This window comes from Thamnophis elegans, chromosome 10 (assembly GCF_009769535.1).
Source record: "Thamnophis elegans isolate rThaEle1 chromosome 10, rThaEle1.pri, whole genome shotgun sequence".
Classification (NCBI taxonomy): domain Eukaryota; kingdom Metazoa; phylum Chordata; class Lepidosauria; order Squamata; family Colubridae; genus Thamnophis; species Thamnophis elegans.
Genome location: NC_045550.1, coordinates 66,191,606 through 66,215,389, shown reverse-complemented (window position 1 = coordinate 66,215,389; position 23,784 = coordinate 66,191,606). Strand labels below are relative to the sequence as shown.

Below are 23,784 nucleotides of genomic sequence, written 5' to 3'. Positions count from 1 at the left end.
AATGAATAGGTATATAGGAAACATTTATCATACCAAGTAGCTACTCTGTATTTAGTTTTATGCTTTTTATGGTGTCTACATTTAAGCCTGTGTGGGAATAGCACACAGTTTGTAAGGGTGTGGATGCGTTGTCACTTTTATAAGAGGTGCTTCATTGAGTTCTTTCACTCCTTGAGGCAACTGGAAGCTGAAGGTCTTCAACAGGCTGGTCAGAAAGATGAAGATCTCGATTCTTGCCAGCTGCTCTCCCACACAGGCACGTTCACCTGTAGATGAGACAAAGCATGGATAAAGGGGATAATAATCTGTTCTCCAGAGTACACCCCATCACCAAGGAATTCAGTAAAGATTTGTATCAAGCAGGTGAAATAGTTGTCCATGTTGAATGCTATCTTTGAGCAAATTCAATTCTTAATGGGAATAATACCCTAATGGGTATTGTTGATATCCATCAGATAGATATCTTCAATTCAGGATGCATTGGATGGTACACCATTTCAAAGGAAAAATTATACATCCACAAAAGGGAAGTCACTTTCTAACCTCCCTGTCCACTACTTTCAATCAATCAATCAGAATAGGGCTGGAAGGGACCTTAGAGGTCTTCTAGTCCATCCCCCTGCTCCAGCAGGAGACCCTATACCATTTTAGACAAATGACTGTTCACTCTCTTCTTTAAAACCTCCACTGATGAAGCCCCCACAAATTCTGAAGGCAAGTTGGTCCACTGTCATGCCACATTGTATAATAATAAGTTATTTTACATTGCATCAGGCTACAGCAGGAGTAGAGGGAGGTGAACTTAATTTAAGATGTCCCTTTGCTACCTGCACCATCAATGGAGAAATATTCATTGGTAAACAAAGGATGGAAACACAGTGGTGGGGGGATTTTAATGCTACAGTCACTAAAAATCTGGAGCTTAATGCATCTGGAACTATACATTTGTGGTCCAGTTTCATTGGCAAGAAGCTACAACTAGATTTGGGTTTCTATTCAGGTAATGATGACCTCAGAACAATTCAGTGTTGAAGGTGATGGGAATCTGTAAGTTATCAGTTGCTTCAGGGTCATGGATGTACCTATTCCAAATGGCAGAAATTCTTCCCGTTCAATGAACTTCCCATCCTTATCTAAAAAGTGATTTGGGTTGAATTCTTCAGGTGTTTCCCATTGTTCAGGATCAAGAAGGACAGAACGCAGATCTGTGGCAATAACAGTCCCCTGTTTTTTTTTAAAAAAAAGAGAGGGAGAGATGATTAAACAAAACATTTTTATAAGAGAAACAGACATAAAAACCTTAATATTGATGACATATATGGTTTAGCTTGCAATTGTGGACCCATATTTGTTCATTTCCAAAGCAGATTCTGAGAGCAGTAGCTGCTCAACTGTTTAGCTTTCTTTCTCTCCTCACTTCCATTAAAACAGAGAGCTGGGTGCATATTTCTTTATCTGCTTCTGTCCGAGTGCCTTTGTCCAACTACCATATTCTGCTTTCCGTTCCATGTTGGAATGCAGCTTGACCACGTTTCTCACCTTTGGAATAAGGTAGCCTCTTATCTTCACATCCTTTGTGCTTTGCCTGGGAACCCCAGCTAGCAAGATGTATTTTAAGCGCTGCATTTCATGAAACACGGCATTGGTGTAAGGCAGCTTTTTCCGATCCTGATAGGAAATTGTCCCTGAGAAGCCAAATACATCTTCAATCTCCTTCTGGACTTTCTCTAAAAAAATGATGGAAATAGAAGCGTCGTTTTCAGTATTGTATTCCATTTATTTATTTTATAATTTCATTCCTTCTTGGTGGAACCCAAGAATACATTAAGATAGACACTCGTCCACTCTAAAGATAAAATACCCAAGTACAAAGTGAGCAAAATGATATATGCAATGAGAGATGTGTAGATCTGTACATAGGGGAAACAAAACAACCACTTCACCAGCGCATGGCACAACATAAGAGATCAGATCCATCAGGACAAGATTCAGCAGTCCATGTGAATTTGAAAGACAAAGTCCACATTGGATAGAGAAAATCATTAGTTTGAAAGAGGGCTAAAAGAGGCCATTTGTGTTGACATTGAGCAGACCTCTCTCATCCCAAAGAGAGGGAGGGATAAGATACCACTCATCTCCAGTATACAACACAGATCATGCAGCAGTTGCATGATCATTCAACAACCAATTTCACTCTGAATCAGGTAATCCTGAGGACAGACATAAACTCCCAAAGGCCTCAAGAGCTCTCAGGGAGAGTGCTAATGACCAGATGACTGCAAAGATATACAATACTTCCATCCCCATCACCATCATCCACTGCAAACCTAACCTTCCATCCCTTCATTATCCAGTCAATACCTATCCTTCCATCCTCCCCACCCCCGCCCCCTGCAATTGCCATCACAACTTCTTGGATGACACGAGAAACATTTTTTTTTCTTATCTCAAGGGGAAAACAATCCAATTGTCCTCTGAAAAAGAGCATCTTTGAGTTATTTGTCAGGTGTTTCGGTAATTCCTCTTTGTATTCCTATAAATGATGATCAGGGCTCTGTTTCCCCAAGAAAGGTCCTGGTGACCTTTGACAAACTCATTGGGCAACACTCAGGTATAAGGTAGGATTTAATAAAAACTCTGACCCATGTTCAGTCAGATTCAATCTTTGTATTCCTCCAGCGACATTCTAGTTCTTTCTTGGCCACTTTTGACACTCTCAACTCCTCTATAAATCATGGAAGTATCAGGAATGATAGACCAGGAAGACAGTGCATGGGCACAATCCTGTATATGGATCTGCCTGCTTTCTGATTTCAGTGTCAAGTTCAAAATGTGATTTTGCTGTTGCAACCATTATCTTTTCTCAGCTTGGCCCTGACATTAAAAAGACAGCCATGAGAGCCAAGGACACTTCGGCAAGTGTTTGCCAAGTCAAAGACTTTTTCTCATAACAATAGAATGAGACTCAGTTGGACAATGTAACCTGCTCTAATAGGAGGAGGGAGAGTCTTGTACTTTAATTATGTAGGTTTGCGTGGGAATTAGCTACACCTGGTTTTGCCCTCATCAGTGCCAAAATGATGTACTCAATAAAGTTTTGCATTAAGAGATTGGATTGTCCCAATTATGTCAGCTTTGTTTCGATTTGTCAGTTGGAATGTTGAAATCCAGGCTGTAACCAGAGCATTCACAAGACTATGCAGCATCCACCAATTCTCTCTAGAACCTGAGTGGTCCATCAGTCACTGAGGGCAGTCTATTTGAATAGATTTTGCCTCCCTGCAGTGCAGGGGGAGGGAGAGACAGCATTGGAAAATCTCAAGGACATCGGTGTATTGTTACCACAAAAGGGGGGATAATGATAAATCCCCCACTAGATCATGTTATCCTGAGCATGTCCACTGTCCCAGTTTGGCCAAGTTGCTCCCCTTAACCTTAACCCTGCAGTCATACAGACCTATCTAAGGGTAGGTGGGAGGATCTATCATTATCCATAGCTCTCAGTGCCAATGGGACTCCTCACTCTCCACAATCACACACTCAATGTATCACCCACACAAGCAGTTGTCCCCTATTGGCCAGGATTCAAAGAAGGCTTTTGTATAAACAGTCTTTCCTTTCCTTTAATATGGCTAAGTTCATGCTGTTGCTCATAGGGTCACAAATTTACATTGGAAAATCATTATGAGGACTAGGTTGAGTTTGTCATTCAATAAAGGTAACGGTTCCCTTCGCACATATCTGCTAGTCGTTCCCAGTTCTAGTGGGCAGTGCTTATCTCAGTTTCAAAGCCGAAGAGCCAGCATTGTCCGAAGACATCTCCGTGGTCATGTAACTGGCATGACTAAATGCCAAAGGTGCATGGAACGCTGTTACCTTCCCACCAAAGGTGGCTCCTATTTTTCTACTATCATTTTTACATGCTTTCAAACTAGGTTGGCAGAAGTTGGACAAGTAAGGGTAGCTCATTCCATTACATGGTGCTAGGGATTTGAACCGCCGAACTGCCGATCTTTCTGATCGACAAGTTCAGTGTCTTAGCCACTGAGCCACCACATCCCTTTTGTCATTTAATAGGCCTTAATATTTCAAATAATTTCTCTCTGTTCCAGAACCTGAGACTGGCCCCGGTTCCCACAGCCCAGATTCCCCTCACCTTGGATGTCAGGATGGTTGATCAAGAGAAGCAGTGCCCACATCAGAGTAGCGAAGGTTGTCTCTGTTCCAGCACCAAAAAAATCAAAAATACACTGAGCCAGGTTCTCTTCATTGTAGGTAGAGTTGGGATCATTCCTGCTCTGATGTTTAAAATGGAAAATAAAAATTACAATTATTTCTACGCAGATTTTTTGTGTGGATATTTTCCTCCAATGTCACAAGCCATGAGAAGAATAAATATATTCTTGGTGGTTATATAGGAATATGAATGCAGAAGAGTAAAAAATTAAAGTGGCAGATTCACAATGTATAAGACTCTATGTTAAAATACCCTGTTTCCCTGAAAATAAGACCTCCTTGGATAATAAGCCCAATCAAGCTTTTGAGCACCTGTGCTAAAATAAGCCCTCCCCCCAAAAAATAAGCCCTCCCTGATAATATTGCAACATGGCAGCAGCCATGAGGTGACCATTCTCACTGCCTCCTGCACCTCAAAAATAATAAGACCTTCCCGAAAATAAGACCAATTGCTTATTTCCCACAATGAGAAAAGTATGATTCTATATTTAAGCAAGAAAAGCATAGGGATCGAATGGATGGGTACCTGGCTCAATACTTGTAACTGGGAGAGGGATCTATCTTGGAGTCCTAGTGGACATTCACTTAAATATGAGCTAGCAGTGTGCTGCAGCTGTCAAAAAGTTAATGCAGTCGTAGGCTGCATTAACAAACGGATAGAATCAAGAACATGTGAACACAGTTCCACTAGCTCCCCTTGTTTATTTATATCGAGGGATGTAATAATTCCTTGCTCATGTATTGAACTACAATAAATCCATACCTTCTCCATTTGAAGAAGGTAGTAATCTATGAAATCTTGTGGTTCATGCAAAGAATGAGATTCCTTGTGTTTCTCTATTTCCTGCTTTGCAAAGGAAAGGATCAGCTCTCTGGAAGCCAGGGCCTTCTGATGAAAGCCTGGAAGATACTTCATTATTTGTGGAAACAAACCATACATCTAATGGAAAAGGGGGAGAAAAAGAATGAATTATTTTGCTCCACAATTAGAGAAAACTCTTGGCAGCTCATTCTGGTAGACAACACTCAATAACCAAGGAAAAACATTACAAATCCATTAAAACATGGCAAAGAGTATGGAGTCAGACTTCAAAAGCCCTCTAGAAAAGCTCTTTACAAATTCTTCTGGCAAACGGATAATGTTGGAGGCAGATAGGTTATTATAAAGCTACTATAAAATCCTCTTCTCCTTCTTTTATTCTCTCATTGTCTCCAGGAGACTTTGTAAATATGGTTACCTATGGCTAACTGAGCTGTGATGTAATAAATCAGACCCGCTGGATTCACATGCCAGCTAACATCCCTTTGGGACAACCTTGACCTGGATGACTGAGAATCTCCATAATTGTAAAAAATAGTTGTAAAATCAAGTCCAATGCCACGGTGACTCATGGTGATGCATTATGACAGCAACAATGTGAAACCAAAATTCAGGATGCAATTTTGGTTGCAAGGAGTATACCATATTTTTCAGAGTATAAGATGCACCAGAGTATAAGACATACCTTAGTTTTGGGGGAGGAAAATAGAAAAAAATATCCGCCTACCAGGTATTCATTTTTCCCCATAACACCAGAAAAGCAAACAAATACATCAGTATAATAAAATGACACTTTTTGCCACTTTTTTCTTTCCCCAGGCAGCTGGGGAAACTCTTCACAAGCTTAACTAGATGTCTGGGCATTCGGTCAAAAGCACTTCACACCTCGTAAAAATGTAACAAAGCTGAATCAATAAACCAGCCCAGCACTTGCCTGAAGGAAATCATTGAGAAAATTCAGATAGCCCATAGGAAAAATCCCTGCCTTGCCCTTAAAGGGATTATCTCCAAAAATAGAAACTGGACAAAATAAGTACCTCTTAAGGCAATCTTCAAATCTTTTGTCATCAGCTTCTCTCAACTGTTATGAACTGGAATATAAGACACACCCAATTTTTCAGCCTGTCTTAGAGTGGGGGGAGTGCATCTTATACTCTGAAAGATACGGGTAGTCCTAGGGTACTCAGTATAAATCGGGAATCAAGATCAAGATAAATCATTTTTCCTCTTTCTTCCTCATGATTCGGACCCCACTAGAATATTATATTTAGTTCTCTGCACTGTGTTTTAGGAACAACATTTCCAAATTGGGATGTATTTAGAGGGAAGAGCTGAGATGACAAGGGTCTTGGAAGAAATGAGTTAAAAGGAACATTTGGAAGCAGTACAAGAGACTAACCCAGGAAGTGGTGGGTGAATGCTCTTAAAATATGGCATGGTTGGCCATCTGCTGGTGATCCTAAAAGGATGGATTCCTCCATGGGCAGAACCACTTTGGTATAGTGGTTAATGCACCAATCTAGAAACTAAGAAACTCTGAGTACTAGTCCCAACTCAAGCACTAAGGCAAATGGTAACATAATTGGCTTGGGAGCTTTGTCCCTTTAGTAGAAAGCATGACTCACAATATGGAAAAAGTTACCAGTGAAATTCACAATATTTTTCAGGGCTTGAATTAACTTCTGGAAGTTTTCATCTTCAGGAGCAAATTGACATCCACAACTCAAAGTACATATGATGTTACAAATTGCATTTAGGACTGGAAGTGATGGGTCAAATGGCTGTCCTGCAGACGAAGAGATTTTATAACGAATGTTTAAGGAACAGGGGGCTGTAAGGGGATGTAGAAAAAGACTTAGGAACTCTGCCAATTATTTAAAAAAAATTAAAAATCAAGTCAAATAATCTCTTTTTCTTTAAAATACTCAGAATAGAAACCATTTTGGCAGATGCAGATTTGAGCCTACCTAAAATTACCCAAATTACCCATTACCCAAAACAGACCTTCTGTTTGCCTGAATATCTCCACCAGTCTCTGAGCTCCGTCTTCTATCTGATGCTCAATGCTTTTCTTCCCCAGGCCCAGCTTCCGCAGAGAAGTGAGGCCAATGCGACGCTGCTGTTTCCAGGTGTGGCCATTGGAGAAAACAATTCCTGAAGGCATCAGCAGACAGTTATGAATAATTCCTGATACAATTCACATTAAAAAAACAGATGTGGTTTCAGTCACTGAATTTCAACTGGGAATACAAAATCCTTCTGACATGCTGTCCTTTTCTAAAACGATAGCCATGTTTTTTTTCTTTAAAAAATATTTAATCATTTTTTAAATCACATAGACACTGGAAGATGTATGTGGTATGGTGACTAAACTAAACAATCCCAACTAATTAATTCCTGTACGTGGAAATACTGAAATGTATGATTATACATGTGGATGGTTATTCTGAAATTGACGTCTTTAGATGAATTGCTCATAGAGAGATAATTGGTGACAATGAATATTTGAAGGAAGAAACAAAACATGTATGAACAGAGAGGCAAAATATGAAGAAAAAGGACTGAAGAGGAAGGGGAAGATTGGGAAAATTTTAGTTGAATTTCTCTCTCTCTCTCTCCCCCTCTCTCTTCCTCTCTCTCTCTCTCTATGTATGTACATATGTATAAGTATAATCTTTATTGTCATTGTACTTAAATACAACAAAATTGGTTCATGTGTATGTGTGTGTGTGTGTGTGTGTGTTTCATGTCACAACCCCTGGTATGCCCAAATATGGGCGGAGACATACTGCTTCCTTTCTCTGTCTATCAGCTCATCACAAGAGACCATCCAGACAGAAAGCCAATATTTTTACTGTTGCCTTTGTTACATTTGTGTTGTATTTGAGCTGATAAATAAATAAAGGGAGACTAGTATAGATCTATTTCAAGCTATTTAGCTCTCATCAGCTAGCCAGTAAGGGTATGGGTAGCTGATGAGAGCTAAATAGCTTGAAATAGATCTATACTAGTCTCCTCCCTTTATTTATTTATCAGCTCAAGTACAATATATATATGTGTGTGTGTGTATATATATATATATATATATATATATATATATGTGTGTGTGTGTGTGTGTGTGTGTGTGTGTGTGTGTGTGTGTGTGCAGGTACAGTATAGATGGTACCTTACTCAATAATAGTAACTGTGAGAGGGATCTTGGAGTCCTAGTGGACAACCATTTAAATAACAGCCAGCTGTGTGCAGCAGCTGCCAAAAAAGCCAACACAGTTCTAGGCTGCATAAACAGAGGGAGAGAATCAAGATCAGGTGAAGTGTTAATACCACTTTATAAGGCCTTGGTAAGGCCACACTTGGACACTGCATTCAGTTTTCGTCGCCACAATTTAGAAAAGATGTTGAGAGTCCAGAAAGAGTGCAGAGAAAAGCAACAAAGAGGATTAGGGGACTGGAGACTAAAACATGAGGAACGGTTGCAGGAACTAGAAGGACTAGGGGAGACATGATAGCAGTCTTCCAATATCTCAGGGGCTGCCACAAAGAAGAGGGAGTCAAACTATTCTCCAAGGCACCTGAGGGCAGAACAATGGGTGGAAACTAATCAAGGAGAGAAGCAACTTAGAACTGAGGAGAAATTTCCTGACAGTGAGAACAATGAATCAGTGGAAGAGAAATTTGCCTCCAGATGTTATGAATGCCCCAACACTGGAAGTCTTTAAGAAGATGTTGGATATCCATTTGTCTGAAACAGTAGAGGGTTTCCTGCCTAGGCAGGGGGTTGGACTAGAAGACCTCCAAGGTCCCTTCCAACTCTGGTATTGTATTGTGTTGTGTTGTGTTGTATCTATATCTATATCTATATCTATATCTATATCTATATCTATATCTATATCTATATCTATATCTATATCTATATCTATATCTATATCTATATCTATATCTATATCTATATCTATATCTATATCTATATCTATATCTATATCTATATCTATATCTATATCTATATCTATATCTATCTATCTTACTCCACTTTACACCAAATTTTATACACACACACACACACACACACACACACACACACACACACGTACACACACACACCTTTAAATCATTTTGTTTTCTATGCCTTACATTTCCCCAGGGGTATAATTCATCAGGTTCTGATAGGTTCTGGAAAACCGGTAGCGGAAATTTTGAGTAGTTCAGAGAACCGGCAAATCCTCTGGCTGGTCCCAGAGTGGGGTGGGAATGGGGATTTTGCAGTATCCTTCCCCTGCCATGCCCACCAAGCCACGCCCACAGGACCGGTAGTAAAAAAATTCCTTCGCATGATATACATAATTTTAGCACAAATTATTATAGTCTGGCGGTTACCATAAGTTACCATTTCTTACTATTTGCACATACCCCTTCTGATCTCTAAAGTACTGAAGAAACCATCATATGGCCGATCAGAGAATTCTTCTGGGAAGCTGGTCATTCCTTCTTTCACAGCTTTGAATCCAGACAGTACTACTATAAGGTGAGGTCCAGCCCACATGGAGTAAATGTTTCCATATTGTTTTACATTCTGCCAAGAGAATCAATGTTGAGAAATGTCACAATCAAAGAAAACAGATGATTTATAGGTAATATGCCATCTACAATCTTTCTTAAATTCTAAGTTCCTTCACTGTATTTTCTACTCTTTAGACATTTTTGTAATTTTGTCATTTTAATAGATTTGTATGCCGCCCAATCCTGAAGGACTCTGGGCGGCTTACATAAAAGCAATTTAAAATATTAAAAAAGATTAGATTAAAAAACACGAGACGGAACGACTTAAAAACAGAAGCACAACATGCACTCAGTTGTAATGGAGCTGAAGCTCAATCATGATCAACAGCCCCAGGCCTGCCGAAACAGCCAGGTCTTAACAGAGTTACGGAAGGCCAGGAGAGTGGGGAGGATCCGGATCAGGGGTGGGTTTCAACCGGTTCGTGGCGGTCCCTGCGAACCGGTTGGTCGCCGAACGCGGAAGTAAGTAACTTCCGGGAACGGCGAAGGGCCCCCCCCCGCGCCCCCGCATGCCCGCCCGCACGCGCCCGCGCGCCCGCACCTGCTCCTTACCCGGTTTTGACGAATTCTGCGCTTCCACGCATGCGCAGGATGCATACAGCGTCTGCGCGATCCTCCAGGAGCAGCTGGAGCATCGCACAGATGCTAGTGTGCATGCGTGCGCCACGCGCGTGCACGCACACGCCGCACGCATGCGCGAGGATGCCGCACACGTGCGCGAGGACGCCGCCGGCCTCGTTCCAACCGAACCAGTTGGAACGGGGCGAGAAACCCACCCCTGATCCGGATCCTCCTGACAGGATTGATTTTCTCTCTTTAAGATTCATACCAAGAACTTCCTGATCCACTTTCATTTTCCGGGGATATTCCTTTCCCTTTGTTTCTGCCTGAGAGCCACCATCTCCTATCTATTTGCTCCATTCCCCCCTTGCCTTGGATGAGAGATGGCCTTTTCAGTGCCCACCCCTCCTGTGACTGACAGATATGTGAGCCAATGGTTGTCTGAAACAGCTTGTTCATGAGTCACATCTTTTGAGCAGTGCAATTTGAATGGTTTGTAGAGGGTTTCTCAACCGCTTAAGTCATCAACTTTGCAACTTTCCAACTGATTGCTATGTTTACAGGACAATCTAGAGACTTTGATCTGCCCTGGAATGTTGCTCTTTATCTGATGGATTGCAACCTGAATTAATTGTCTATGGAAGTTCTCAGTGACTTAGGTCATGGTTTCCCAAAGGTGCTTTTCTCAAGAGGCAACTGGATGTCCAGTTCTCCATACAATCTGCATACATACTATTGGGTAAGTTGGTTTTAAAATAAATGACCACATTCCATGGGATACATGGCTCATGAAAATACTTCGGTGGGACACCTTATTAGTTAATAGTAGTCCCAAGTCAAATAGAATCACACAACACCTTTTAGACTGAAGGGAGACTTATGACATGGTTGGGAACAGATTTTATTTTCAACAGAGGAGAAAAATGCCCTGGTGAACCTATATTACTCTCACTGCTACTGCGCTCTACATGGAGCTGCCCCTGAAAAGTGTTCGGAGACAACAGTTGGTCCAGAATGCAGCCGCGCGAGTGATATCAGGTGTACCTAGGTACACCCATGTTACACCTATCCTCCGCGAGCTGCACTGGCTTCCTATTGGTCTCCGAACGTGCTTCAATGTGCTAGTTATTACTTTTAAAACCCTACATGGCTTAGGACCTGGATATCTGAGAGACTGCCTCCTGCCACATACCTCCCAACGACCAATTAGATCTCACAGGTTGGGCCTTCTCCGGGTGCCGTCGACCGGACAATGCCGGCTGGTGGCTCCTCGGGGTAGGGCCTTCTCTGTAGCTGGTCCGGCCCTGTGGAATGATCTACCCGTAGAGATCCAGACCCTTCCCACTCTCTCGGCCTTCTGAAAAGCCACTAAAACCTGGCTGTTCCGGCAGGCCTGGGGCTGTTGAACAAGGTCCAGCCCCACTTAAATGGAATGTATGGTGTGCTGTTTTTTAAATTATATCTCACGTTATTTTTCTAATTCTTATTTTTATCTTGCTGTAAGCCGCCCAGAGTCCTACGGGATTGGGCGGCATACAAATTTATTAAATTGCTAAATTTGCACAATAATCAGTGCTAATTTCTCTGGCTCCTGAGAAAGATAGAAAAGCTGGAGACAAGGCTGCAAGTATAGCAAGTTTCAACTTGATGAATAGAATTAGAGTAGCATAAAGTAGGGAAGGGAAGGGTAGGGTAGGATAGGACAGGATATTGCAGGTCTCCTAGTCCAATCCCCTGCCCATACAATTTGATACAATTGCCTGTCCAGTCTTTTCTTAAAAACCTCAAATTCTGATGCATCCACAACTTCTTTTTTTTCATATAGTTTTTTGTTGTGGCCCAGCAGGAGCCGTTGGAGCTGCCACCAGATTCTGACAGCGAGGGGCCCTATGAGTCGGCTCTGGAGGATGTGGAAGGCCCTGGACAGGGTTCCTACTCCGAGCAGGGTGCAGGGAGGCTGGTTGGCCACCAGGAGGCACCTGAGCCTTGTACCAGTGGGGAAGGGACAAGGGAGAGTGAGCCGGAAGTCAGTAGTGAGTTGTTCCTGGATGCACGCCATCGAAGAGCTAATAGGCGTCAGGAACAGTTGCGCAGTTACAGGAGGTGATTGCACTCAACTGGTGGACATTAGGCTCCTCTCCAGACTATAAAAAGCTACTTGTGCACACGCCCCTCTTTGCAGAAGTCAACACAGGCTTGAATGTCGGAGGACATTACTGTGAGCTTGGCAGGCTGGATTGCTGCCAAGCCTTATCTGTGCTTATTGCTGCCCGAGTTTGTCTGAGTTGCTGCCAAGGTCCTTATCTGTTTGTTATGCTTGGCTTTCAGCCACTGAGGTTTTGGTTTCTTGCTATTAAAGTACATTCCAGTTAAGCTTGTCTCGGTAGTCGTTACTGGACACAGGAGGGGGGCAGAACAATTTTTTATTTAATTTTCCACTAATAAAGATACATAATTTGTGGACATTGTATTGACTGAATCAAACCTTTTTTGGACAACATTAACAATAATAATACAAATAGTATGTGAAATTTCTTATCTTCCAACTTTGACAATGTTTATCTCGTTTCATATTTCTTTTACATTTCCCCATTAATTCATTTAAACATAAGTAACACTTTTTTGCACTCTATATTTGTTATCCCTTCCTAGGTATTGTTCTTCAATATTATGAAAATCACTCATTATTCCACCATAGCTTCAATGTTCCCAATGTGTGGGATTACTAATAACACCAATTATTAACAATATTCAATCCATCATGGTAATACAATATATTGCAATGTGCTCTACATGGGGCTGCCCTTGAAGAGCATTCGGCGACTTCAGCTGGTCCAGAATGCAGCCGCGCGAGCGATCATGGGTGCACCTCGATTCACCCACGTAACACCTATCCTCCGCGAGCTGCAATGGCTGCCTGTTGATCTCCGGGTGCGCTTCAAGGTGCTACTTGTCACCTACAAAGTCCTTCATGGTATTGGATCTGGGTACTTGAGAGACCGCCTACTGCCAATCACCTCCACTAGACCGATAAGATCGCATAGATTAGGCCTCCTCCGAATTCCATCAGCCAGCCAGTGTAGACTGGCAACTACTCGGAGGAGAGCCTTCTTGGTGGCTGCTCCGACCCTCTGGAACGAATTCCCCGTGGAGATCCAGACCCTCACCACCCTCCAGACCTTCCGCGCCGCACTTAAAATCTGGCTATCCCGGCTGGCCTGGGGTTAAAGATTCTAACCCCTACTCGAATTGTATGACTGTTGAGTTCTTAAATGATGTAATGTTTTTATGTTGTAAATTGTTTGTCCTTCCCCCACCCCTTTTGAACTGTGAGCTGCCCTGAGTCCCCCCAGGGAAAAGGGCAGCATACAAATAAAGTGACTATGACTATTTTAATACACTATTAATATTAATAATACAGTTAAATTACCTAACCTTAGATTACCATCTGCTAATCTGCATTTATTGGAAGTATGGTATTTTCCCATTTTATTAATATGTTTTCTCATTATCCATCAACTCTTAATCTTTCTAGAATTCCATCATTTATTGATTTTTTGGTCAACCTTTTATCTATCTCTCTCTCTAGCTCTTATCTCTCTTTTTAGTTTTTTTTTTTGTAACTACTAATCTTTCCCTTCTTTTATCTATTTTTGCTGCGTTATTTGAACACCCATCTTCAAGACTTCCCTTTGTTGTTTTTTTAAGCGAGGGTTTTCTCTTTGTACTGTTATATATTGGGGAGCTTCTTGCAAGTTTTAACTTAATGAATAGAATTACAGTAGAGTAGGGTAGGGTAGGGTAGGGTAGGGTAAGATAGGACAGGATAGGATAGCGTAGGATAGGATGATAGAGCCAAGGTGGCGCAGTGGTTAAATGCAGCACTGCAAGCTACTGCTAGATCAGCAGTTCAGCGGTTCAAATCCCACCGGCTCAGGGTTGACTCAGCCTTCCATCCTTCCGAGGTGGGTAAAATGAGGACCCAGATTGTTGGGGGCAATATGCTGACTCTCTGTAAACCGCTTAGAGAGGGCTGAAAGCCCTATGAAGCGGTATATAAGTCTACTGCTATTGCTATTGCTATTGCTATGTTGCAGGTCTCCTAGTCCAAAGCCCTGCCCATACAATATGAGACAAGTGACTGTCCAGTCTATTCTTAAAAACCACCAATGATGAGGCATCCACAACTTCTGAAGGCAAGCCGTTCCACTGGTTAATTGTCCTCATTGTTAGGAATTTTCTCCTTAATTCCAGGTTGCTTCTTTCCTTGATTAGTTTCCATCTGTTGTTTCCTGTCTTGCCTTCTGATGCTTTGGAAAATACATTGACCCACTTCTCAAATACTGTAATACTGCTATCATGTCATGCCTAGTCCTTCTCTTCTTTAGACTAGCCAAACCCAAATCTTGCCGCCGTTCTTCACATGTTTTAGTCTCCAGTCCTTTAATCATCTTAGTTGCTCTTCTTTGCACTGTTTCCAAAGTCTCAACTTGATCTACTGCTGTTTTTTTTTCACTTGGTTTTTATCTATGACTCTTTTATCTGTCAGTGTGGCTTTTAGAATTTAGAATTTTTTTTTTTTTTTTAGAATTTAGAATTTATTAGAATTTGTAGGCCGCCCTTTTCCCTGAGGGGACTCAGGGCGGCTCACACAAAAACTGGGAAGGGGGGGAATACAGACAGTAGGACAACATGTAATAAAATAGCAAACAACATACATTCATCATTCGGGAGGGGCAACTATCCTATCCCCAGGCCTGACGGGCGAGCCAGTTCTTCAAGGCTATGCGGAAGGCCTGGACGGTGGAGAGGGTGCGAATCTCCACGGGGAGCTCGTTCCAAAGGGTCGGGGCTACTGCTGAGAAGGCCCTCCTCCTTGTAGTTGCCAGCCGACACTGGCTGGCCGATGGAATGCGGAGGAGGCCTAATCTATGGGATCTTATCGGTCGCAGGGATGTAATTGGCAGAAGGCGGTCTCTCAAGTATCCAGATCCACTGCCATGTAGGGCTTTATGGGTGATTAATAGCACCTTGAAGCGCATCCGGAGATCAACAGGTAGCCAGCGCAGCTCGCGGAGGATAGGTGTAATGCGGGTGAATCGGGGTGCACCCGCAATCACTCGCGCGGCTGCATTCTGCACTAGCTGAAGTCGCCGGATGCTCTTCAAGGGCAGTCCCATGTAGAGCACATTGCAGTATTCCAGCCTAGAGGTCACAAGGGCCCGAGTGACTGTTGTGAGAGCCTCCCGATTCAGGTAGGGTCGCAACTGGCGCACCAGGCGAACCTGGGCGAACGCCCCCCTGGTCACAGCCGTTAAGTGGTGGTCAAATGACAGCTGTGGATCCAGGAGGACTCCCAAGTTGCGAACCCTCTCTGAGGGGTATAAAATTTGACCCCCCAGCCTGAGTGGTGGAACAGTAGCCAAATCTTTGGGAGGGAAACACAACAGCCACTCGGTCTTTTCTGGGTTGAGCACAAGCTTGTTAACCCTCATCCAGTCCATGACGGCCTCAAGGCCCCGGCACATCACGTCCACCGCTTCATTGAGTTGGCACGGGGCGGACAGATACAATTGAGTATCGTCCGCATATTGATGGTGTCTAATCCCGTGCCTGCGGATGATCTCTCCCAGCGGTTTCATGTAGATGTTGAATAGTAGGGGGGATAAGACCGAGCCCTGAGGCACCCCATAATTTAGGGGCCTAGGGGACGATCTCTGCCCCCCCACTAACACCGACTTTTATTTGTAAACCATCCAGAATCACTTAAATGAAAGGGCCAATGTATACATTTGATAAATAAATAAGACTATGTTCTGCATACAGAAATGACACAGAATTGCTGGTTTATATATGCTGTGTGGCCTTTCAAGGTACATCTATTGAAATGGGAAGAGACACTATTCATGTACTGAAATTCTAAAATCTATTCAGGGAAATGGAAGACTTTCCTCCCTGGATGATCCCACTCTTAGACAAAATGACAAAAACATGGTCAGATTAGTCTCAGGGAAAAGAACTTGAGCCTAGAAGCAAATCCTTCATATAAATAATTTTTATCCAACCTGTTTTTGAAAATAACACAGCAAATACTTCTCAGATCACCAATATCATAAGCTCTTCACTGGCTTTTCTTAGACTGAGAAGAAAAAGGGAATGAGCCTTTTCTTTCTCCAGCTGAATTATTTCTTTAAAATGTACAGATGTTGCTTTTGAAGCCAAGGTGGCGCAGTGGTTAAATGCAGCACTGCAGGCTACTGCTAGATCAGCAGGTCAGCGGTTCAAATCTCACCGGCTCAGGGTTGACTCAGCCTTCCATCCTTCCGAGGTGGGTAAAATGAGGACCCAGATTGTTGGGGGCAATATGCTGACTCTCTGTAAACCGCTTAGAGAGGCCTGAAAGGCCTATGAAGCGGTATATAAGTCTACTGCTATTGCTATTGCTATTGCTATTTTGAAGACAGTCTCCAATAACATTCCCAGCTCATAAACTTTTTAAATCACCTTTTGTTCTGCTCTGTAAAACTCTTGCCTGAAGATACATACCTTTTTTTAAAAAAAGCCTTTGGGTATTATTCTAGGATCCCAAAATAATTCTACAGTACTCAGCCACTTCAAATGAATCTACTACCACACTCTGAATCTTATGCTTCATTTACCTACATCTTGAGTTGTATGATTTTTTTCCCCTTTTCTTTTTTTTTAATGCAACCATGGAATGATGAAGAAGAATGTGGCTTCAGTTATCTAGACAAAAGTATCATTTCAACTTGACTTAGCACACAATAATTACAATATTGTCTTTTGGAGCAATATTGCTACAGTATAATTGCACCAACAGTACTGCCCAGTACATCCCATTAAACACAATTTCCATAAAACTATTTCTGAATTCTAAGAAGTTAGGAATCTTACATTGCGAAGAGCCTTGGTACAGGAGAACTGCCAGAACTGGAGAAGTGGTTCAATTTGATTTTTTAATCACTGATATCTAGGTCTTAATATGAAGGCTGCATAGAAACCTCTTCTATTCCTTCCTTCCCCAACCACCTACATGTGAATCACATCTTATTCTTTATAACTTAGATCCATATTTTTTTCATCATTCTAGAAGAGTCTATAATGTTTCACCTGCTGTGCATTGCAGAAATACAAACTAAAGCATCTTCCAGAGAGGGATGTCTAACCTCATTTGAGCAGAGTGAAAGGGGAACCACCCTCCCTCTGGTGAATTGATTCCATTATCAAATCTGTCCATTTATTGGCAAGATTGAACTAGAATCTGTCTTCTAATAATTCAACGCCTTATTTCTGTGAAATGCAGGTCTAGACTTGAATAATCTGGCATGATGTGGAAAATAACTAATCAGGTGTCATCACCATCACTTGATTAATTTCATTTCTCATCCTGCAAGAATATCTTCCTAGGTTAATTCATTTGTCTGTATTAGTGGTACAAAAAAATTTGAGAATTATTTTGCATACGACTGGTTGATTATTTAGAATGACATACCTTAATGAAATAATCTTCACGAAGCCAAACCCCATTAGCCCACAAGGTCCCAATGAGAGGTAGAGCCAAAGGACCGGGAGGCAAATGTCTTCGGGACCAGAGTTGCTTCAAGAAGAAGAGAACCAGTAGAGCAAGCAACAAAATGAACAGAAATATCCCCATCGCCATCATTCTTCTGCTGGATCTATGAGACTTTCTGGGTGATCTGGAGCTGGGTGTATCCTTTTCACCTGATGCTTTTTCCTTTTCTTCCTGTTTTATCTAGTCCATTGATGGGAAACAAATATCAACCTGTCTTTTAATGCTCATCCGTCGGATTAGTGCTAGCACTTTGTCAACAAGATATTATCAGATTAATTTGTGTTTATAAGTTGCCTCTGATCACAATGTCATGCAAATAACCAAGGAAGACATTTAGAAATAAAAACAAAGACAAGGACTGTGTATCCCAAAGATGCTTTTTCCAAAAGGTTAATTGGAATTTCTTGGTTTTTTGTTTGAAATCATTTTACCTCTCACCCAAGAAGCTTCTTCAGTTATAACAGGTGGGGAATGGATGGATTTATATTCTTTGTAGTCATCTGATCCTCATCTCTCTGGAGTGAGAGTCACCTGAATCAGAATGTAAATGGGTGTGGAACCTTCTTGGGACTCCTGAAAGGACTGTGTTGTTAATGGGAGGTGGGTGGTGTCATATTCCTCCTACTCTGTTGAGGAAAGGCTGTTCAATTTTGACATAGATGGCCTCTTTGACTCTTCTTTCACACCAGTGGTCCTCTTTGTCCAAAATGTGAACTTCATTGTCTTCAAAATAGTGACCCGTGTCTTTCAGATGCACATGGACTGCTGAATCCTGTCCTTATGAGTTTGTTCTCCTTGTTGTGTCATGTGTTTGTGAAGTGATTTTGTTTCCCCAATTTACAGGGTCCCCACATGTCTTGCTCTATTTCACTGCATATCCCGCATTGCTCTATTTTGTCTCTCCACAGAAAAATCCATCCAAAAATCATAAAGACAAAGAAGAGAACAGCAAACAGAATGATGTTGTCATTCCATACTTTGCAGGAATATCTGAATATCTCAGAAGGATTTTCAACCAACACATGTGTGTATACTTTAAACCAGGGGTGAAATGCTACCGGTTCTGACCGGTTCGCCCCAAACGGTAAATGCTACCGGTTCGGGCAAACTGATAGTTCCGATGATCAGCTGTGTGACAATCAGCTGCGTCACATGATTTATATTCACTGGAAATTGCGCGGCACAGCTGATCGTAGGAACTTTTTAAAAACTTTTTAAAGCATTTTTTTTACTACTGGTTTGGGCAAACTGGTAGTAAAAAATGCTTTAAAAAGTTCTGACAATCAGCTGTGTGACAATCAGGTATGCCATGTGATTTATATTCACTAGAAAGCAGGAAATCCTGCTTTCTAGCTAATATAAATCACATGGCACAGCTCTTGCCTGGCATCACTGTTCTACTTACCTTTGCAGAAAAGGCTTCTCCGTGCCTGTGAACAGGTAGCAGACTTCAGAGCATTTCACCTCTGCTTTAAACCCAGAAATACATTAAAGCTTGCTCACTTAAAGACAAAACACCCTGACACAAACAGACAAGTGCAGACCTTTGTGATAAGAAAGAAAACAAGAAGTCCAGTTGCCTTTTGGAAAAAGCATGGCCTGGATGATTGAGAAATTCCACAGACAAGAACTATATAAACCTATTTCTCCCTATCATGATATTAGGCCAAAATTATTTTAAAACCATGGTGTACCGTATGTCCATGAAATCTACCTGAAAATAGGAAAACAGGAGCTGATGTCGCAATGGTACGACGTGCGATCTTGGAGCTCAAAGATCGCAGTGGATTTTTTTTTCCGCTGGACGGTCTTTTTGGACCTAAACCGTCCCAAAGAAAGAGTGCAGAGAAAAGCAACAAAGATGATCAGGGGACTGGAGGCTAAAACATATGAGGAACAGTTGCAGGAACTGGGTATGTCTAGTTTAATAGAAAGAAGGAATAGGGGAGACATGAGAGCAGTCTTCCAATATCTCAGGGGCTGCCACAAAGAAGAGGGAGTCAAACTATTCTCCAAGGCACCTGAGGGCAGAACAAGAAGCAGTGGGTGGAAACTAATCAGGGAGAGAAGCAACTTAGAACTGAGGAGAAATTTCCTGACAGTGAGAACAATGAATCAGTGGAACAGAAGTTGCCTCCAGAAGTTGTGAATGCCCCAACACTGGAAGTCTTTAAGAAGATGTTGGATAGCCATTCGTCTGAAACGGTGTAGGGTTTCCTGCCTAGGCAGGGGGTTGGACTAGAAGACCTCCAAGGTCCCTTCCAACTCTGCTATTGTACTGTATTAAACCATCTCATGAAACAAATTAGATCCATCTCATCCTGGGCACCCCTTTTTTGAACTATTACCATCTGGCAGACAGTACAGGTCAATCAAAAAAGGGCAAATAGGCTGTAAAACTGCTTCTATCCCAGAGCAGTAACTATATTGAATTCTACTCTGTAGGGTAATATTAATGCAGTACCAGGAGTTTTCAATTCAATTGTATGAAAATAAAGGAGACTCTTGTGGGTCATAGAGATATTTGTACTTCAGCATTATGTCTCATGTATACCCATGTAAGTCGCTCATCAGGAGATTATCATGAAAAAAAATCTCCCTCACCTTCCCCTGCAAATAAGAGAACATCTTCATGTGGTCATTGAGAACATTCTTTGTAGTTTATCAATCTTTTGCAACTAAAAGAAATGAACACCCTCACCCTAATAATTGGAGCTATTATAGATTCCACAGCAGCTGTTATTAATTAACATTTCTCCTTAATCCAAGCATCAAATTATAGGTAGTGAACTATACATGTTGAGCAATATCTACCAAAAAATGAGGTCAGCGCATGAGTTGCCTAGAGCAAACCTGGAAATGATCTATGCTAACACTTCAACATGCTAAAAATCCATGCTAAAACTTTAACTCCTGCAAATCCCTTGGACTGCAAGATGATCAAACCAAGTCAGTCCCAGAGGAGATCAACCCTGACTGCTCCTTAGAAGGTCAGATCCTGAAGATGAAACTCAAGTACTTTGACCACCTAATGAGAAGGAAGGACTCCCTGGAGAAGAGCCTCATGCTGGGAAAGATGGAGGGCAAAAGAAGAAAGGGACGACAGAGAATGAGGTGGCTGGATGGAGTCACCAAAGCAGTTGGTGTGAGCTTAAATGGACTTTGGGGAATGGTAGAGGACAGGAAGGCCTGGAGGAACATTGTCCATGGGGTCACGATAGGTCAGACATGACTTTGCAACTAACAATAACAGAACTTTTAACAGGAACAGGGCTTGATAGAATAGGGCTTCCTGCCTAACTCTAAATCATCATTAAACTCAATGAAGGTCAAGTGACCTAGGTAGGATCTAGCCATCTTTTATGATATTGTGTTTTGCCTTATGGCCCAATACTTTTATTATTCTTTTTATTCCTTACTGCCAAGTCACTGATTGTTTTGATGTGTGTCATGCTGAGAACAGACTGACAGCTGAATCATTTAAAAAAGAGTATTTCATCATTGGTCATTGGGCAGTGGTGGGTTTCAAAACATTTTAGTACCTCTTCTGTAGGTGTGGCCTGCTTTGTGGGAGTGGCTTCCCGGCCATGTGACTGGGTGGGAGTGGCTTGCTGGCCATGTTACTGGGTGGGACAGAAACTCCTTATGAAGACACTGGTATCAGACAATTTGGAGCTCAGGGATCCAAAGAATCACTATCTTTACCCAAACCATAGTTGACACCTTCAAAGGGATACTAAGTTTGGATACTTCCTTTCTCAATCATTTGTGGAATCTGCTTGTTAATGGTTTTTTAAAAATATATATTAATAACCCTCAGAACGGCAAGTTTGATTACACTATGTGAGTTTCCTTTAATATTTGGCTAATGAAGATTTATGAAACTTTAAGTCTTTTAAGATTCTTAATTTGGAATAAACAGCAAAAGAGTGATTAGAATCTTTATTTTGGAAAATGATAATCAAACTGAGGGACCAGGCAGACTTGAATTTTATTTAAAAATATATGAAGATTTTGAAATTTATTATAAGAAACTTGAGAGACCGCCTACTGCCAATTACCTCCACTAGACCGATAAGATCGCATCGATTAGGCCTCCTCCGAATTCCATCTTCCAGCCAGTGCAGACTGGCAACTACCCGGAGGAGAGCCTTCTCAGTGGCTGCTCCGACCCTCTGGAATGAACTCCCTGTGGAGATTCGGACCCTCACCACCCTCCAGTCCTTCCACGCCGCTTTAAAGATCTGGCTGTCCCGGCTGGCCTGGGGTTAAGATTTTAACCCCACTCGAATTGTGTGATTGTGTGACTGTTGTGCTCTCTTTTAATATGTTGTATTGTCTCCATGTGGAATATTCCCCCCCCCTTTTTGAACTGTGAGCCGCCCTGAGTCCCCCCAGGGAAAAGGGCGGCATACAAATTTCAATAAAACTAAACTAAACTAAACTTTTGATAAAAAAAAGCTGTTCACCAGGAAAAACATGATAAAGGGGGTTTTAAAGATTGGTTACTAGTGGGAATAATTTGGGTCTTCATTTTACCTATCTTGGAAGGATGGAAGGCTGAGTCAACCTTGAGCCTGGGGAGATTTGAACTGCCAAATTGCAGTCGGCCGGCAGTCAGCAGAAGTAGCCTGCAGTACTGCACTCTAACCATTGTGCCACTGTTCAAATCAATGTGGCTCATAATCAATTAATCAATCAGAATAGAGTTGGAAGGGACTTTGGAGGTCTTCTAGTCCAACCCCCTGATCAAGCAAGGGACCCTATACTGTTTCAGATAAGTGATTGTCCAATTGCCTCTTTAAAAAACCCATTGATGAAGAACGCACAACTTCTGAAGGGAACTTCTGTTCCACTGATTAATTGTCCCCACTGTTAGAGAGAGCCGAGGTGGCGCAGTGGTTAAATGCAGCACTGCAGGCTACTTCAGCTGACTGCAGTTCTGCAGTTTGGCTGTTCAAATCTCATCGGCTCAGGGTTGACTCAGCCTTCCATCCTTCCGAGGTGGGTAAAATGAGGACCCGGATTGTTGTTGGGGGCAATATGCTGACTCTATAAACCGCTTAGAGAGGGCTGAAAGCCCTATGAAGCGGTATATAAGTCTAACTGCTATTGTTAGGATGTTTTTCCTTAGTTCCAGGTTGTTCTCTCCTTGATTAGCTTCCATCCATTGTTTCTTGTCCTTCCTCTGGTGCTTTAGTAAATAAGTTGACCCTGTCCTCTTTGTGGAAACCTCTCCAATATTTTGACTTGGTAGCCATCATTTGTTTGGTACTCAATGCACAAGCTAGACCTTCTCAAGTAGTAAGCTTTATTGGCACCCAAAGCGAAGAAAAGAAAAAAAGTTAGGCATACAGCACATTTTCCATATACAACCTCCTGGTTTTTGGTTGACCACGTTAGCTATGCTGTGTGAACCCAGCAATATATTGGCAAAGTTTCAGTATTGAGTAATTAGGAGCAAATCATAATATTAAATGACTAGGTACAGGTCGTGACCCGTCAAAAGCGCGTTCCACAAAAGCGCGGTCGACGAAATCGCGTATGTGACGTCATCACAACGTGACGAAAAAGATCGAAAAATTGAAATAAAAATTAAATTACAGCAAGCCGATTCACATAAAGGTAAGGGTTAGGTTAAGGGTTAGGGTTAGGGTTAGGTTAAGGGTTAGGGTTAGGGTTAGAGTGTTAGCGTTACGTTTAGCGTTAGGTTAAGGGTTAGCGTTAGGTTTTTCGTTACGTTAAGGGTTAGGTTTAGGGTTAGGTTTAGGGTTAGGTTAAGGGTTAGGTTTAGGGTTAGGTTTAGGGTTAGGTTTGGGGGGGTTAGGGGAAGGTTTTAGCTTTATTTTTACATTTTTCGATCTTTTTCGATCTTTTTCGTCGCGCTGTGATGACGTCACACACGCGCTTTTGTCGACCGCAATTTTGTCGTCCGCGGTTTTGTGGTAGAACCGGTACAGGTATCATACCGAACAGCTACTCTGTGTTTAGTTTTATGCTTTTATGGTGTCTACGT

General features: G+C 42.0%; 1 protein-coding gene across 1 annotated transcript; it reads right to left on the bottom strand.

Annotated features, from left to right (window-relative positions):
- Positions 1 to 81: 81 nt before the first annotated feature.
- Positions 82 to 17,858, bottom strand: LOC116513985 (cytochrome P450 2C31-like). The gene is made up of 9 exons (XM_032225346.1): positions 17,688 to 17,858; positions 9,464 to 9,626; positions 7,061 to 7,210; positions 6,682 to 6,842; positions 5,000 to 5,176; positions 4,157 to 4,298; positions 1,540 to 1,727; positions 1,083 to 1,224; positions 82 to 266 (listed from the first exon to the last, which is right to left on the bottom strand). The coding sequence occupies exons 1-9, from the start codon at positions 17,856 to 17,858 to the stop codon at positions 82 to 84; spliced, it is 1,479 nt and encodes a 492-aa protein (XP_032081237.1).
- Between the last annotated feature and the right edge of the window lie 5,926 nt (positions 17,859 to 23,784).